The sequence below is a fragment of the Calliopsis andreniformis genome, chromosome 5 (assembly GCF_051401765.1).
Source record: "Calliopsis andreniformis isolate RMS-2024a chromosome 5, iyCalAndr_principal, whole genome shotgun sequence".
Lineage (NCBI taxonomy): Eukaryota > Metazoa > Arthropoda > Insecta > Hymenoptera > Andrenidae > Calliopsis > Calliopsis andreniformis.
Genome location: NC_135066.1, coordinates 11,624,091 through 11,640,368, shown reverse-complemented (window position 1 = coordinate 11,640,368; position 16,278 = coordinate 11,624,091). Strand labels below are relative to the sequence as shown.

Genomic DNA, 16,278 nt, shown 5'->3' with positions numbered 1-16,278 from the left:
GACGTGCGACAAGTTTCTTTCATTTTCCTGCCCTGAAAGAGCCTTCGACGTAAATAAAGGACTCGGTACAGGAGCGAAGGACTTTGGGCCATTTTCTGGAAAAAATCCCATCGCGACTTGGGGTTTTAAGCGAGTAGAGACAAGAGAGTAAAGGATCGCGTAGGCAGGCTGACATGAACGCACGAAGAATCGCGAGCACTTCACCTTCCATTCGATTAGCATTGAATACGAATTAAATTAACCTGCTGTTGGTGCTGGATTGGATTTTTTCCTGCGACGGAAAAGAACAACGATCGAGGGACGAAGATCCTGTTATGCCTGATACAATATAACCGATTTTTCTACGGTTACGTGTTCGCGACTCCGTTAACGATTAAACTGACTTTTTTTTAATGTTCATGTACACGCACCACGCACCGAGGGTGTCGTCATGGCGTCGCGAGCGACGTGCTAATTTACATCAGTCGATCCCCATCGACATCCACCGCTTCAGACTAATTGCAGTTCGACCTGGTGTTGTTAATTGGAAGTTCTTAATTGAAGTATACTACCTACTTGCATACAGGGTGGAAGTTTTAAATGTGAGGAGATTCTTGAAGTCGGAGAAAAAGCTTGTAGTTTTATCGTTAATTGATATCAGTAATTTTTGATTCCTCAAAGTAACAGGTTTCCGATTTTCAAATATTGAAATATTGAAATAATTAAATATTCAAATATCCAATTCTTTAAATCTTCAAATATTTAAATATTCGAATTTGAACATATTCATATTTCTTAATATCTAAATTTATAATTTTTCAAAATATTTTTATTTATCCTAATTTTCTGCTTAGTTTTGTTATCTTGCCCCATAACTCTATTTTATATCTAAAAATAGTATTGTTTTCAGCACCATTTAAAAAGTCTCACCCTGTACATTATCTCAGGATTATTACACGTCAGCAGAATCGTGTTGATAAAAACGTGGCACCTTGTAATCCGAAAGTGTATTCCCTCTATTGCGTTGGTAGAATTTGCGCCTCAGGCCTGATACACGGCTTTTTAATTAGAATTTACTCAGCGAATAACAAGCAAGCTGGATTGGTCAATATAATATCTCTCTAGCGAAAAATCTTAATTGCAGAACAGTCATGAAGAAATAGCCCTATCACGATGAACAGGGAAAACAAAGTTGAATTATTGCAAATCGTTAACAACGAACACAATGTTCATTTAAAGCAACACGGTTGCTTCTTGTCCTTCACCTAAAATTTACGGCTTTCCAACTGGAACACTTGACACGATCTCAAAATCAGAAACTCATGTTGTATCAATTACAAGTACTTTACAAAAGATTATACGTATACCAAAGACTAACCGCAAGCTTAGATCAATGTCGGTCTTAATTACCTAATCTCATTATTAGCCAACTCTGACCAGATAAACCACAACACGTGTACGCATATTCATTAAGTTTATTCCCATGTTCCAGTAACAAGCAAGAGAGCAATTTTTCAAAACGAAACAGAGATCTGACGATAAACTTGACACGAGACCAGATTTAACTAGGAAATAAATCCAGTCTAAAGAACTAATCAGGAAATATCTTATCCACTCAATTCTGTAGCTGCATAGCAAGACGACAGAAATCATCTTACGTGACTTCCACCGTTTTGCCTCGTGACCACATTTTACGAATTTTCTCTGCACCAACTTGGGAACATTCCACAAATAAATATACTGTTTGCTCAGCGACCCAAGCATTGACAAAGCTCGTTTTTCTATAACCACTCGAACACCCACCACACAATAAGTCCGGCTCTCTCGCTTATAAAGCGACAATCGGTCGAAGGATCGGTCACGCCCACGCGATTGTGAATCGGCGTGATCGCCGGTGAAATTAAAGATCGAGGCACGCGGGAGGTGTAAAAGGTTGCAGGCCCGAAGTTGGGGCATCGACGAAGCGACAAGCGTGTCGCAAGCACGTGGTTTTTCGAGAGACCCCAGCCGATCGGTCCGCGCCTGGCGATCCACGCACAGCCGTATTTATCTCGGCCGATAAGTCGACTGATCCCTCTCGCCCGGTCAATATGCGTGTCCACTTTGCATTGCATATGCGCGATACGCATAGATAAGGATTAAGGACTTACTAAGTGGTTCCCGTGCGTGGTACGTGGGCCGCCTGGCCTGTTCCCACCGAGGCTGCGTTATTTAGTGAGCGGCCTGCAGGTACCTTGCACGCGCGCAAACTGTATCACTTCATATCTAATTCCCATATTTATGGAGCGGCTTATTGAATCCCCTGGGTTTCCTACGCCGCGACTCCGTGCACCTTCCGCCCAGACTGCTGCCTGAATGCCTAAATACGACTCTAAATTCCCTTTCTTTCGCGCTAAATCCTTTGCCACGACGGTGGACGAGATACTGGAGACGATCCATCCGGTCAGCGAGGACCTTTTTCAATAACAACGTGTCTCGAAATTATGAAGTCTTTACGGATGTTTGTGTTAGAAACTAGGACATCTTTTCTTCTTACTTTAGAAGTAGATATCGTTATTATAAAGATCGATTAACATGGGAAGTAAATTTCTCTTGTACAACGTTCAGAGAAGTAGGTATTACATACACGTATGTTCGATTTTATTTCTATCATGTGTAATACTGTAAGTTGTATTTTCACGTAAGAATATACCTGTACCTTAACTCATTCGAAACACGTTACATATGGACGTAAGGGCATACCTAATTGTAAGTTCTGAAACAGCCCCATACTACATCAATACACGAATAAAATTCCAGTTAAACCAATACTCACAAAGGCTGGAGAAAGCCTTCTAGCATCCCTGCAACCGTGAATGCACCTGTTTCAACCAGTTACATCGGCTCGTGTTCAGCAGTTCTCGCGTTCGCGTACGTCACAAGCACCGAAGCAGGGGTCCAGGCTCGCGAGATTCATTGTTCCAGGTCCAGCGAGCGTAAAAGTGCGCGAGCCAAGATATACAACGTACAGGTGTACCTGGCATTAACTGGTGCGCCTGGTATTCAGACTATCCGGCCGTAACGCCGTCCTGAAATTTACCGTCCGAAGAGGTCCTTATCTCGCGTCGCTTTATTGCCGCTTATCGTCGCGGTCGATTTCGTTTCTCGAGAATCGGTTACCGCGTTCCCATTTCTGAACCGTCGTCCCTGGTCGGATCCTCTCGCCGATGCCGCCGTCGAGGGAACCTGGACGCTCCTTGGGCCCAAGGTCCCTCCATCTGAGGACTCGGTTATCCACCGTCGGAATCTTCGAAATAGTTTTCCGCCGCGTCGTGACGCGACGAGAAGAATCACGGGTCAGTCGCCCTCTCCGACGCCTTGGCCCGTGGAGATTTTAACTCGACAGCCCGTGGCGAATGGGTTTCGGCCGCCGATACACCGTGACTAATCGGGGCAAGGTGTCCGTGGACACCTTCTTGGGATAGGTCTCGACGCGTCTCGTTGCGCCGTGCCAGCCGCACAATGCGCCCTACCGCGATTATATTCAAAACTCCTTTCGCTCTGGTTACGATGACTCCTTTCGGATTCGATACGCCCATTTTCGGGCTAGCTCGGGGGGGGGATTAAGCGGCTCTGGTTACTGAGCCAACATACCGCGGCTGTTTCGGGCATCCATCTAGCGACAAAATAATCCTTGGACCCCTTCGACCGCTTTCGGCCTGGATTGGCCGAGTCATCGACGGTTCATCGATAATCGATTCTCGCCGGTGGGGCCGTTTATCCGGTGCGTGACAACGAGGGTTCTTTATGAGTGATTCGATCGAAAATGTAATTGTTTTTATTCGAGCGTTTCTCCTTCGATTCGCCGATTTTTAATTGGGGCTCTGGTTGTGGATTTGTTGCTGGGTGCAATGGAGAGAATGTGGTGATGTTTATGTGATGGAATGAGTTTGTGACTTAAATGGTTTTTAAGTTATAGAATTGTTGGAGTTAGGAGCGGGGGAATTTTAAATTGAGGAGAACCCTTTCTACGAGACAAACTTCTCAATGTAGCGCTAAAATTTTCAATATTAAAATTTCAAATTTTCAAATATTTAAAATTTCAAATATTCAAATTTTCAAATATTCAAAACTTCAAATTTTCAAATTTTTAAATTTTCAATTTCTCAAATCTTTAAATTCCCAAACTTTTATATTTTCAACATTTAAAAATTTGTGAACCTTCAAAACCCACGTTTACTTATATCCTTCACCAATATTGCTCGATGATAAATCAATTACGACTGCAGTTTCGTAATCTTATTGCCGCCACGAAGTTTAATGATTCTTTATACGGCCTCTTAAAATGACACTCGGTGACAGAAAAACGAATCCTTCTGAATATCATTAAATGCTCACGCGATTTCCTTGCGGTTGCATGCACAGGTACACACATGCGTCAGTCATACCGAGCTGAGAGCTCGCGTGTATCTCGATGTCGAGATCGCGAGTCGTGAATCTGTGAAATAGATAAGGGGATGATGCATAGCTCGTTGTTGGAGCACCAGCTGTTTCCCTCGACGATTATGACGAAATGCTTTAAGACGAAAACGGTAGCATATGCTTTACGAAATATTCTTCTGTTCTGTCAGGCTTGTTTCATATAAATTGCACTGTCATGAAAGTCATTGCAAATCGACTAGAGAAGTTTATTTTAGAGGTTACTATTCAGGTTTTTAGTGCACAGTGTATTTTAGGTTCCAACGTTTTATTTTAACAAATAAATCAAGCAAAATAAAAGAAAGCACGTTACGTTACAAACGTACACGTGTGGACTGAATAAGCAATCAATTCGGTAAATCGATTACATGTCAATACGTAGTCCTATAAATGGCAGTTAATTAGTTGCTCTACTTTATCGATAAGTGAGATTTATAGTTAGGCTCTATCCTTTTACTCCTAACAGTTACAAATTATATCTTACTACTTAAAAAATTCGTTACTTCTACTGAGTGAGTTCCTTTGTAATTTTGCAAGATCCAGGAAGATAATACAGTTTCACCACTTAACGTCAGAAATAGGTACTCTATTACCGCTAATTTCTGTTATTTGCATTCGACTTATCTTTTCATTCTATCTCTGCGACCACGTCTCCACACGAAACTCGTATTCTGTCGAATAGTAAGTTATTCACGTCCCCAATCTTCCCCAGACTCAGAACACACGTGCACTGTGTTTTGCTCCGTCTTTGGATTGGTAATTACTAGGAAATCAATATTCCCATTTTCAACTAATGTCCCGTTATACGGCTCTTGCAAAACGTTTCATTAAATGGGAAGAAAATGGACGAGAAACACCAACCAAGCGCAATACGTATGCCATTACATTTCTGGCCCACTGCTGAGATTGTATCAAAGCTTTGAATCATTCACCTGGGTGTATGAAGTGCTGTAATTAACAGAGTTGCTACTGGTGACTCTCCCTCTCGTAAATACACGTGGCAGTAAACGTCTTCGGATTACGAAGACAGGGAGTTGCAATACATGGCAGACGAGTCGCCAGTTGGTATTCTAGGAGCAACCAAATTTAAAGATTCGCTAACTTAATACGTTACCCAACGTTACACGTTGCCCTTATTCCATAATTCAACATGAAACGGTGACCGTAAATATCCCTTCGCTGCAAGTATCATTTATGTAATTTCTGATCGTATTAAACTACATGCTTCGAGAAAATCGTAATTTCTGAAGTTATTAGGTAAGAATAATACATAATGAAGGATGTACTGGAGCTAAAAGTTGTTGGGTAACCAATAATTGCAAGACTTCTACCTTCACCAAAATTTGAACCCATGTTAATGGTAAAAAAGGTAATGAAATTTAAAAATTCGTACAGCTTGTCCCATACTTCCTCATTATACTTTCCAAATTACAGTAATCGATTCTGTTTCACCAGAATATCTGTTATAATATTTCCATATTTAAATGAACAGGAATAAAATGGAGGAAGATACAAGCTTCTGCGATCTCAGACTCTAACAAGACTCCATCCTCGATCTCCTGCCCTTACACGTGTTACCATACAAATACTTTCTCGCAAGATTATGCAGTTTCCAGGTAACATTGTACAGATTCAGGCAGAAGAATTCCCGCAGCGTCACCCGCCACTGACTATCGAGATATCATCGGAAGAAACTCGCAGAGCGAGCACAGCTGATTCCGCATTCGCTGTGCAAGCGTTTCTTCGACTGTTACTCGCGAATCGACGTGGGTCTTGATCCAGGCAAGAGGCTTTTCTGAGCATTCCGCTGCAAACGATTGTAATAGCAGTGAATAGAATCAGGAACGAAGGAATACGCAGATAGGAGTTAGGGAAGATTAATGTGATATTGTACTCCCTCTTCGCTGCGATTGCATCATCTCTGTTCAACAAACTAATGAAACTTTTCGTATTCTCATGTTTTCACGCGTCTCTCTGTTACCAGAACACAAACCGAACGAACCACAACTAATCTGTTTAATTTCATTATTTTTTCTTGAAACATTGAGAAGAGAGAGAGTTGGATTGAGATATGATAGAGATAAAAAACCATAAAATTACAATTTGTACACAATACTGACAGTTTTAACAGTGATAGAAAATTAAGAATTATACAAATGATAATACCACCCACAACAGTCGTTGTCATTGGTTACACATTTATTTAATGAACGTTTTTTATCTGTAAAACTTTAAAAGTGTCCAGAGGCTTCTTAGGCCCTAAGTAAAAGGAAGAAACGTATATCTCGTATTCTTAAGATTATTTTCAGTATGAGATGTCAGGGCCAATCATCCGATAAGTAGAATGGATAGTTATAGTCTGTGATGTAACGGTGATAGCATAATGCAAGTGGATGGTAACCCTAATAGTCCTAACGCAAACAGTTAACTGGTAACCTTTAGCGAGCGGGATGCGCACGTGAATAGTTGGTTAACGATGCCAATCTACGATTTTATAGTAATAGTCCGTGACGCGAAGGTGACTCTGCGTCTGCCTTACCGTCAATAATCGTGGAACTTCCGGGTGTAAGCGGTGCCTATTTGGTAAACGATCGCGACGTTTCGCGGAAGATTAACCTTGGGATCAGCGAGCACAGACGAGGGTATTTCAGCAGCTGAAGAGAGATTTTCTTCTGCTCCTTTACTTAACTGAATAGTTATCTTTACTCTATGTATAGTCTTGGAATCAAGGAATAGTGGAAGTCTAAATAATTGTTCATATTTTTCAGAAGAGGTTATCATATTTTTTAGATGAATCTATTAATGTCAAGGGAGTCATACTCGTAGCAAGTAGTATTAAAAATTAGTTCCTCAAGTTAATAAACTTCAAAACTGATTATTTTTACCAATATAATCATCAGAATTGGAACACAGTACAGTGTCGGTTTTAGAAAAGTAAAATCAGTTTTATAATCTTTATAATTCTAGTGATAAAATTTCACGCTGCTTGAACTGATGGTAGTACTATTCAAATCAATGTATAAGTTATCTGAAATCTTGAGCTTGAAATCTCGAGCAACGCTACCTTGCGCGACTGTATCGCATCAGTTATCACAGCAAGTAGAAAGGGAAGCATCGTGGCACTATCACGCGTCACTTCGAGGATTTACGTCAACCGAGACGAATCCTCTTTTCAATGATGAAGCGAACCGTGATCTCAAACGAAAAAATTTCATTCGAAGACTTTTGTAACTTCCTGACACCCGTGTAAGTGGTTAACAGATGTGACGTGGATCAAGAGCGCGGTAGATCCCTTGAGAAATTTCATTTATAATCTGCTTCATCTGATGCTGATTCCATTAACTAATATATGCTTGGCTTTAGAATTTCTATCGTGTTGCGAACAATTTAAAGTTCTCGATAAAAGGAAAAAGATATAAACATGTGAACATTTGGAAACTTGAAAATTCAATAATTTGAGCATCTCTCTGATCAATATGAACTTATTTTAAATTTTCTACAATTTTATGAGTGCTTAATATAATCTTTTGAAACAGAAAAAGGAGAACAATTAATTTTAAGAATAATCTTGTAGTCCTATTAATCTTTAATGTTGAGTGCTTGGAAGTTCTTCGTCCATGCTATCAGAAATGATTTCCTAGTTGCAACATGCTGACAAAAACTTGTTGCAGAAGAGTAACTCGTCAAACAGGGGCGACCGCATAATTTCATTAGAAAAATGTACCTCAGTAGATCATTTCATTTCTCTAATCAATACCGGTTAGAAACTTCAATAATAACAGTCGTTCAAGGATCAAAATGAAAGGAGGAAGAGTAAGAAAAAGAGACAGAACAATCAGAATTTTTAATGAGCAATCGAATATGGTAAACCTCAAACATACACGATGAGAAGTCAGCATTCATATATTTAACATGCAGAATAAATCTCAAAGTAATTTTTCGTCGCAATTACTAACATTCTTCTGTGAATGCAACGAAGACAATTCGGTTGAAGGATCACAATAATTCTTCAAATTGTTAATAATCATAATAAAAGAGGCAAAATGCACAGTATCGGCCCAAAGATATTCTGTTCACACCACACTACACTTATCCTACTTACAAGCTTAACCCACTTTACTCAATACCTACTACTGAATTTCTTCAAATAAGGAAACTCAATTTAAATATATATCATATTAAGATCAGCAGATGTGGGCTTTACGATCGCAAATTACAATGAATCGCGTCCAAAGAAACGGGATAATGGGGGTTTAACTTTCAGTGTAATTACGATGCATCTTAGCAAAGAGAAATAATCGCTCCGTGCTGTGTATCGTGTATCGTAGCTGATCTCCTATCTTCGAAGCATGTATCCTTGACCGTACTTCTTAAAATACTTATATTCTATAATATAAGCATTTTATATGTATTTAAAATACGTATTTTTTATTTAAAATAGTTCTACCTTATAATAGTTATATTTTGAAATAGTTCTGTCTTATAATCCAAGACTGTCACTCAAAGAAATGTGTTCTACACTATAAACTCGTCACTGACCAGTGAGCCTATATCAAGAAATCACTATAATTACGTTCCTGCCTCCTCGAAAGGCCTCGTATTCTCAGCTAAAAAGCCTAGAGGCTGCTAAACAACAGGGAAGCGGAAGTGGTAGAGCACGAATATCAAGAACGATGAGGGTAGAGGCATTATTCTTCAAGACCAGAACTTCACGCAACGACTTTGTACCTGACAATAGTGTATCTTACCCTAAGTACAGCTATTCATAGAGGTTACGTAGAAATATTCTTGTAGAAGGTTCCGCTGTAAGCGGTGCTATCGGCGCACGGAACAAGGAAAGCCGAGTAATGATCGATCGCGAGCGAGAAGGGGCGTTGAAGTCGCGCAGACTTTCGAGAATCCACGCGATACCGTGAAAGGCATTTTAACAGTAGCCTGTAAAGAGGGTATTATGTAAAGTAGCGCGGCCAGCAGCCCGATAATTTTCCTCGATTTCCCCAATCCTTGACCGCCGCTTTGCCACTCTCTCTCGCTCCCTATGCCTTGGCTTGTGATTAAAGTAATTCTCATTGTAACGTTCCGCGATAATGAATCGCGAGCGGGATACTTTTTACCGTGAATAATACGAAATCGCTATTAACTGCGATTTCGTTGAAACGGTGCTCGAACAAGGCGTTGTTAGGTCTTGCAGAAAGGTTACTTGATCGTGCATACAGCAACTGTATTTTGTAAGCCTACAATTTTTTATTATCCAACGATAGTGAGCTTTATAGAATATTTTTTATGAATAAGTATGAGTTGTAAAGTAAAATGACCTGAGACATATGTTTTTGGCGGATGAAGTTCAAAATGTAAATAGGATAAAGCTATATAAAGCACAGTAATAGGTTCAGGCACAGTAATAATGTCTCTCACCCTATTTGAAATTCAAGATTTGAAAATTAAAAAATTTGAAACTGAAAAGTTGGAAAATAAACTAAAGTTCTTCTGTCTATGTGAAAACTTTTGATTGCGTTCACGAAGAAGTTACATTACACGATCATTAGAGAGTACCTTTATCAGGTTCCCTAAAAGTTCATAGAAACTTTTAGCACAATTAACTTTCAACCAGCATAGACTGAAAGCAAACACGTGCAGATACAAATTTGGAACCGACGATGGTCGTCGCGACAGCGGCTTTAAAGGACCTACAGTGGCCTAAGGTGCTGAAGTGGCCTGTTGCAAATAGCGCACCATTAGCCTCTGTATGAGAAGGGCGTAATGTTATACATTACGCGCTAATGGCTACGTATGTATTGCCAGTGAGCACATGCACACGAGCTCGTTGTTCTCGGTTAACCTGAACGGCATACTAAGCGCGGAACAACGGCACGAGGAATTCTGTAAAAGAGAACTCGACCAGCCGAGATGCGAAATCTGTGTCACAAGTCACAGCATCTGCTCGCGCGGAATCCTGTTAAAGAGATTCTCCCTTATGGGGGATGCTGTAAAATTCTAGTTCAATATTCGATACACACAATTCTTCTGGTATAAAAAAGTACATGCTGAGGTATGATGAAATGCGAGGTAAAATAAGAATAGGGAGTACAACAAACAGCAAATTTTTTTCAATTTTTTTCAAAGATAATGCAATGTGAGGTTCTATTGATTTCTAGAAGCACATACATTAGAAACTGAGAGGAATTATTTACTCTGAAATTAGAAACTTTTCCTAAATACTGATAAAAGTTCAATTTCTTTTAACATAGCCAGTAATTCAATTTTAGAATGTTATTAGGTAGTTAGATGGTATCGTTTTCTATTCATTTACTATGTATATTACTCCTTTTTAACAATATTTCATAATAAGTCTATGACTAAAGGAAATTTCTCCTTCACTAGTGGAGAAATCCACTGACGTTAAAATGATTTTAACCTGTAAGCGTAAGAGCTTCCAGGAGTGACTGCATTAGACAAGACCGTAATTACGTACTCAGCCAATAAGTAAGACAAATGAATAATTAGTATCAGCGCGACTTGCATCATTCGAGACATCCCCTAAGGCTGCTGTAACATCAGCTGTCTCTAATTATGAATGACGTAATGAAGGTGTAATTAACTAAGTGAACGGATACCATCAGCATCAACTATTCCTGTCTCTACAGTCTTGTAAATTTCAGTTAAATTATTTTCTATTAAATTGTTTTGCAATGTGTTTTTTTGCATAATGATTGATTAATATTAAGTTCTACTAGTTCTACTAGTTTTGTAGTACTTTATACCAATTCTAAGGAATTACAAATGTTCAAATTTTTAAATAATGAAAATATTCAAATTTTTAAATATTTAAAACATTCAAATTTTCAAAATTTTAAACCCTTCAATTTTTAAGTAATGAAAGTATTCAAATTTTCCAATAAAGCATGGCTACCCAACCTACACAAAGCCACTTTAATCTAATTACTGGTATTTCGTCAACTAGCAGCCACAAGCCAAGATACCAGAAAGGGTATCAAGATATTCCCCTTGACGAACCATCCAAGCCACTAAAGACATTAAAAAGAACGCAGATCTCCTGATTACAATACAATTCGTAAACCTCTCTGCGTAACAAACGCACATTTCCCATTCCCCTCTTTCCTCCATTCCAGAAAGCTAAATAAACCCGAAGCCTATGGAAACGGACCTCCTGACCCAATGTCAGCCCCAGTCGGATCCCTGTCCGCGGGAACGCAAATGAGAGAGTGCAGGTCGGGGCGATCACTCGAGACGCAACGGTACACGACGTCCGACGCGTCCGCGAGGCGGCCCGTCAGGAACCCTGACATGGGACGTCTTCACCTGGACGAGCCGCGCGATTATGTCTTCCCTTATGTCTCGGTGGGAATCACGATCGCGACAGGGCCGTTGGCTCGCTGTCGCCCGTCGCGTCAACGTCTTCCTCTTTCGCAGAGAGGGAGACGGGGAGGACGAGCCCTCGGGGCGAATTCGCTCGGCCCGTTTTCGCACGGCACGCGGCGGCCGTTCTGGCAGCTTCTCACGTTCATCAGGACACCTTGTAGATCGTCCCACGTGGTGAGTTTCGGCCACCGAGCCGCGCGATGCATTCCAATGCAAATAACTCTCGCCCCGAGGACGCGGCGTAATCGTCGCAATTTCATGCTTCTCAGAAATTCAACCTGCCTATATCTTCCCCCTACTTCGACCTATCTCACCCCACCAGTTCCCCTTGCCTCTCACGGGCCCGTACGATCGGGGCCTACCCTGGGCCCCCAGGCTTCTATATCACTGGAGAAACCACCCCCAGGTGCGCCCGCCGCCTCGATCCATTATTCGTCTCGCAGCGGAGGAGCGGGATGACAAGCGGTAACGTCCGCTGTTTATTTATGACTGTTTATGAGGGAAGATCTACGTTCCGTGGACCGATGAGTTACCGCCGCGGGCGTGTTTGATTTCGGTGGCTTTTTTCGGCCGGCTGCCGTGGAAGCGTGATGGGCCCGCGATGATAGATAACCTGGCACCGCTCGGTTTTAACACTCGCGGGATGGGTTTAAGTATTACCCCTGAGGGGTGAGTATTTGTTGCGTCATTGGCGGGGAACGGTCTGGGCCTGATGTGGAGCGGAAGATGAAGTGGAAGGGTTACGTAATTATAGCGTTCCTCGGTGTAAGCCCTTGGCTCGCTAATGAGTTTCTGAGGTCGACTGATTGTAGGTACATAGTAACCTGGTTAGACCTTAATTAATTATTGAATATTAAATATGGAATTGTTACATAGTAGATAGATATTATAGTAGATCTAGCTGGATTTTCTATGCTTTCTATGAAGGCTGTAGATATTAAACATTGCTGGAATTATATTCTAGGGTGTCTAATCTTAATAATGAAACAACTTACTTACAGTGATGGTATTCAGGGAATTAAATAGCGACTGTTTAATATCAATTTTAATAGACATGTAGCTTAAGTGTTCATTCATTGGATAAATCACCCTACTATAAGTGTTTAGATTTTAGACATAAGGTAAATGGTCCCAATAGCCAACCATGTCCCAGTACTTGAACACTACTGCTAATTGTATTCAATTTTAAGCTTAAATTTCCTACCTAATAAAAAACAATACCTACAGAACAAAAAAAGTATCATAAAATAGAATATTCTGCTACTGGAATGCAATTCAAGTATCTGATATGCTTTTTTAGGTTGTTTATTTACTGATACATATATTTTAAGCATCCAGGTACTGGAACATTTACCTTATTAGATTTTGCATACTATACTTTATGAGAGTATACTATACTATACAATGAGTTATTTTAAGGAAATGCTTTACAATAATATTTTTATATCCACTAAAATTCAAAGTATTAAATATTCCAATTACCATCGGCTAACTCTTTAGCTCCAAATATATCGAAAACTACTCCCAGTATTACCAGAGTATTCAAGTTGCATAATTTTAATATTCATGCTACATCTTCCACCATTCATTGCTGAATAAATTCGAAACATCGACGACTGGGGAATTCGATAAGATAAAAAAAAGAAAGAAAGAAGGAAGCGTTTCTGGCACATATCCACAATTTCTGGAAACACTGTTACCGCTACAGAGAGGTTGACTTATGGGATGTAAATTACGCAATGGACCAGTAGGTGGTTGAGAGTATCACGTTTCAGCTTGTCGGCAGGTAATCGTTTTTAGTGTGCCGTGATCGCGTCTCGCAGGTTGCTCGTGAAGATGTCGAAATAAGGATCCGGATGACGGATGGGCATAAAGCTTTTAATACGAAACCTCCGATCACGGATCATATAGGGTGTCTCTTCAAAAAGAGGTCAAAAATTATATAACAGAAAAAACTAGACCGTGGGAAAATTCTGTCGCTTCATAGGTTCTCCAAAACACTGTAGCATTCTATAAAACTTGAAAGACTCGACAGCATCAAAAGATGGTAAAAAATATGAAAGTAGAATATGATAAAAAAACAGTATTCACTTAAGAAACATTCTTTTCATGAAGAGAAATATTCCCACTGCATACGTAGAGTTGAAAGTACATAGGTACATACAACCCCAGAGAAGTGTTTGCAACCCATAATATATCACCAGTCGCGAAAACGATAAATACCTATCAACGAAACACCGAATCGTATGCTTTCGAATTTCGTATTTCGTATGCAACGAAACATCGGATATCGTATGCTGTCAAATTTTTCAAGATTTCTACGTACAACGCGATAAATCATGAGAAACGGTAATTGTCAAAGCATACCAGGCAAAGAATTCGCGAGTTTTCGCGGCACATTGCAGCAAAACGTCCAAAGGGCGCGAGAAAAGGGTAAAGGAGGAACGTACGAAACATGGCGAGGTCGTGGGATGAAAAGATCCAGGCGTCGTTAATTTCTTAGCCTCTGGACAGAGTCGAGTACACGTTGAAGTATAACGTACCACCGGAATCGAATTAATACGACGACAACGAAACGAAGAGACTTAAAATGCTAATGAACGAGTCGCTCCGCTCGGCTCCTCGTCTACACGCTCGTTCCGTACTTTCACACGTTCGAATTTATCGAGATTTAATTCGTCGTGCGATCAGGTAGGCCCACTACCGGTCGTCGTTTCACGATCTCTCAATGTTGGCGGACGCTAAACGGTACCCAGTCACTCCTGAATTCGTTCCACGGTTGCCAGTAATTTTATACGAAATCGACTTAACATTATGGACGATGATATCAATTCATAGAACAAGGCACGAGTTTCTGATATTATGAGGTGATTTATGAGATTCTCGTCTGCCATGTTTTTGGTTGGTTTAAGAAAAATTTATTATAGGGGAATTAGTGAATTCGTTGCGATGAATTATTGCAGCAAGAGGTAGATTTTGCGAAAAGTTTTGTGGTCTTAGGTTTGTAATTGAGAATGTAAAGTTGTGGAGGGAACTACAAAAAATTTTAAACGATGTATGAAAAGTATTACAGAAGTATTAAGTATTACAGAAACGAAAAGGTGAAGTTCCGATTAAAGAAACAAGTAGAAAGTATGTACGGAATAAAATTTGTTAATAACATACTTCAATTTCTAGAAAAATAATTTTGAATTTGAATTGTGTACGCGTACATCGAAGTACAATTTTAGACGCTTAGGAAAGAGACTGATTGAAAGGAGCACTCGCAGTCTGACCACTGACTCATTCTACTGCGAAGCAGAAACATTCCCCTGGGTCCATTATTAATCCTTCAATTTGTACACGGTAAAAATTCAAACTTATGTTTCTCCAAAATGAAAACATATCAAAAACATTACATATTCTATATCTTCGACTTATTTTTTCATATAGAATTACTATCTTCCCTCTCCTACCGCTTTCTCTGATTTTCCAGTAATTGTAATCTCTCAAATGCAGGATAATAATAATAGAACCTCCAACAAAATACGCCTACTAAGAAGAAACAAAATATTAGATACAAGAAACCACATAATAATTATTATAACACATGTACCATTTCAGACAAAACAAGCTTCCTAACAATACAATGTTTGCTCAAACCTCTCTATCCCCGAATAATCAATCCACCGCTATTAACAACGACGAAACCGACCAAGTCACCATATTTACCCTGCGCACTGTATTCACCCTCCACCATTTCCCACATTCCTCCTCTCACCCATCTCCTCACCCTTTCATAAAACGTAGCACCTCGGTGATTCACGAGCATAAACGTTCCCTGAAACGCATTGTTCCTCTCTGCAGCGACAGGGAGATACTGATCATCAGAAAAATGCTGTGACAATAAAAGACGCACACGGTGAAATCGGCTTGGTTGCAGGGTGGTCGGAGCGGTGGTGGTCGGGGCGGCGGTCTGCGGGCGTATTCCCGGCCTGGCGAAGAGTCAACGGGAGCAGTGCAGAAAAGCGCCGCACGCGATGCCAGCGGTGGGCGAGGGCGCGGAGCTCGGACTTCGCGAGTGCCGACATCAGTTCAGACATCACCGCTGGAACTGTTCCCACGTGGCCAACGATCAGGTCTTCGGCCACGTGGTCGTAGTAGGTAAGGATTGTCCTGTCACCGCGGCCGGCCCGCTATTTATTATGCCCGCGGCATTTAACAGTGGCGTTGCGTCGTGCTCCTGCTACGCGGCGAGGACCGCGTTTCAGCTGCGACTGTAAAAGGCCCTGCCGGGGGCCGATGCAACGCGGTAATGGATTCAAACGTCTTCGGTTCCGAGGTATTTCGAGCGCGAGCCGCGTACCAGCGGCTCGACCTCGCCTGCTAAACGATCTGCGAGCGTAAATGTAGACTATGGCATGAGATGCTGCGTTAAGCGCTGCTGTTGTGGATAGTCGGTTTAGATTAAGCGACTTGCTG

General features: G+C 40.8%; 1 protein-coding gene across 1 annotated transcript in view; it reads left to right on the top strand.

Moving 5' to 3' along the window:
- LOC143179933 (protein Wnt-7b) overlaps nucleotides 1-16,278 on the top strand; it is a 75,655-nt gene that overhangs the window by 24,820 nt on the left and 34,557 nt on the right. Inside the window, exon 2 of the mRNA XM_076379383.1 lies at nucleotides 15,740-15,960. Within this exon, the coding sequence (XP_076235498.1) occupies nucleotides 15,740-15,960 (221 nt within the window). The remainder of the gene's footprint in view (nucleotides 1-15,739; nucleotides 15,961-16,278) is intronic.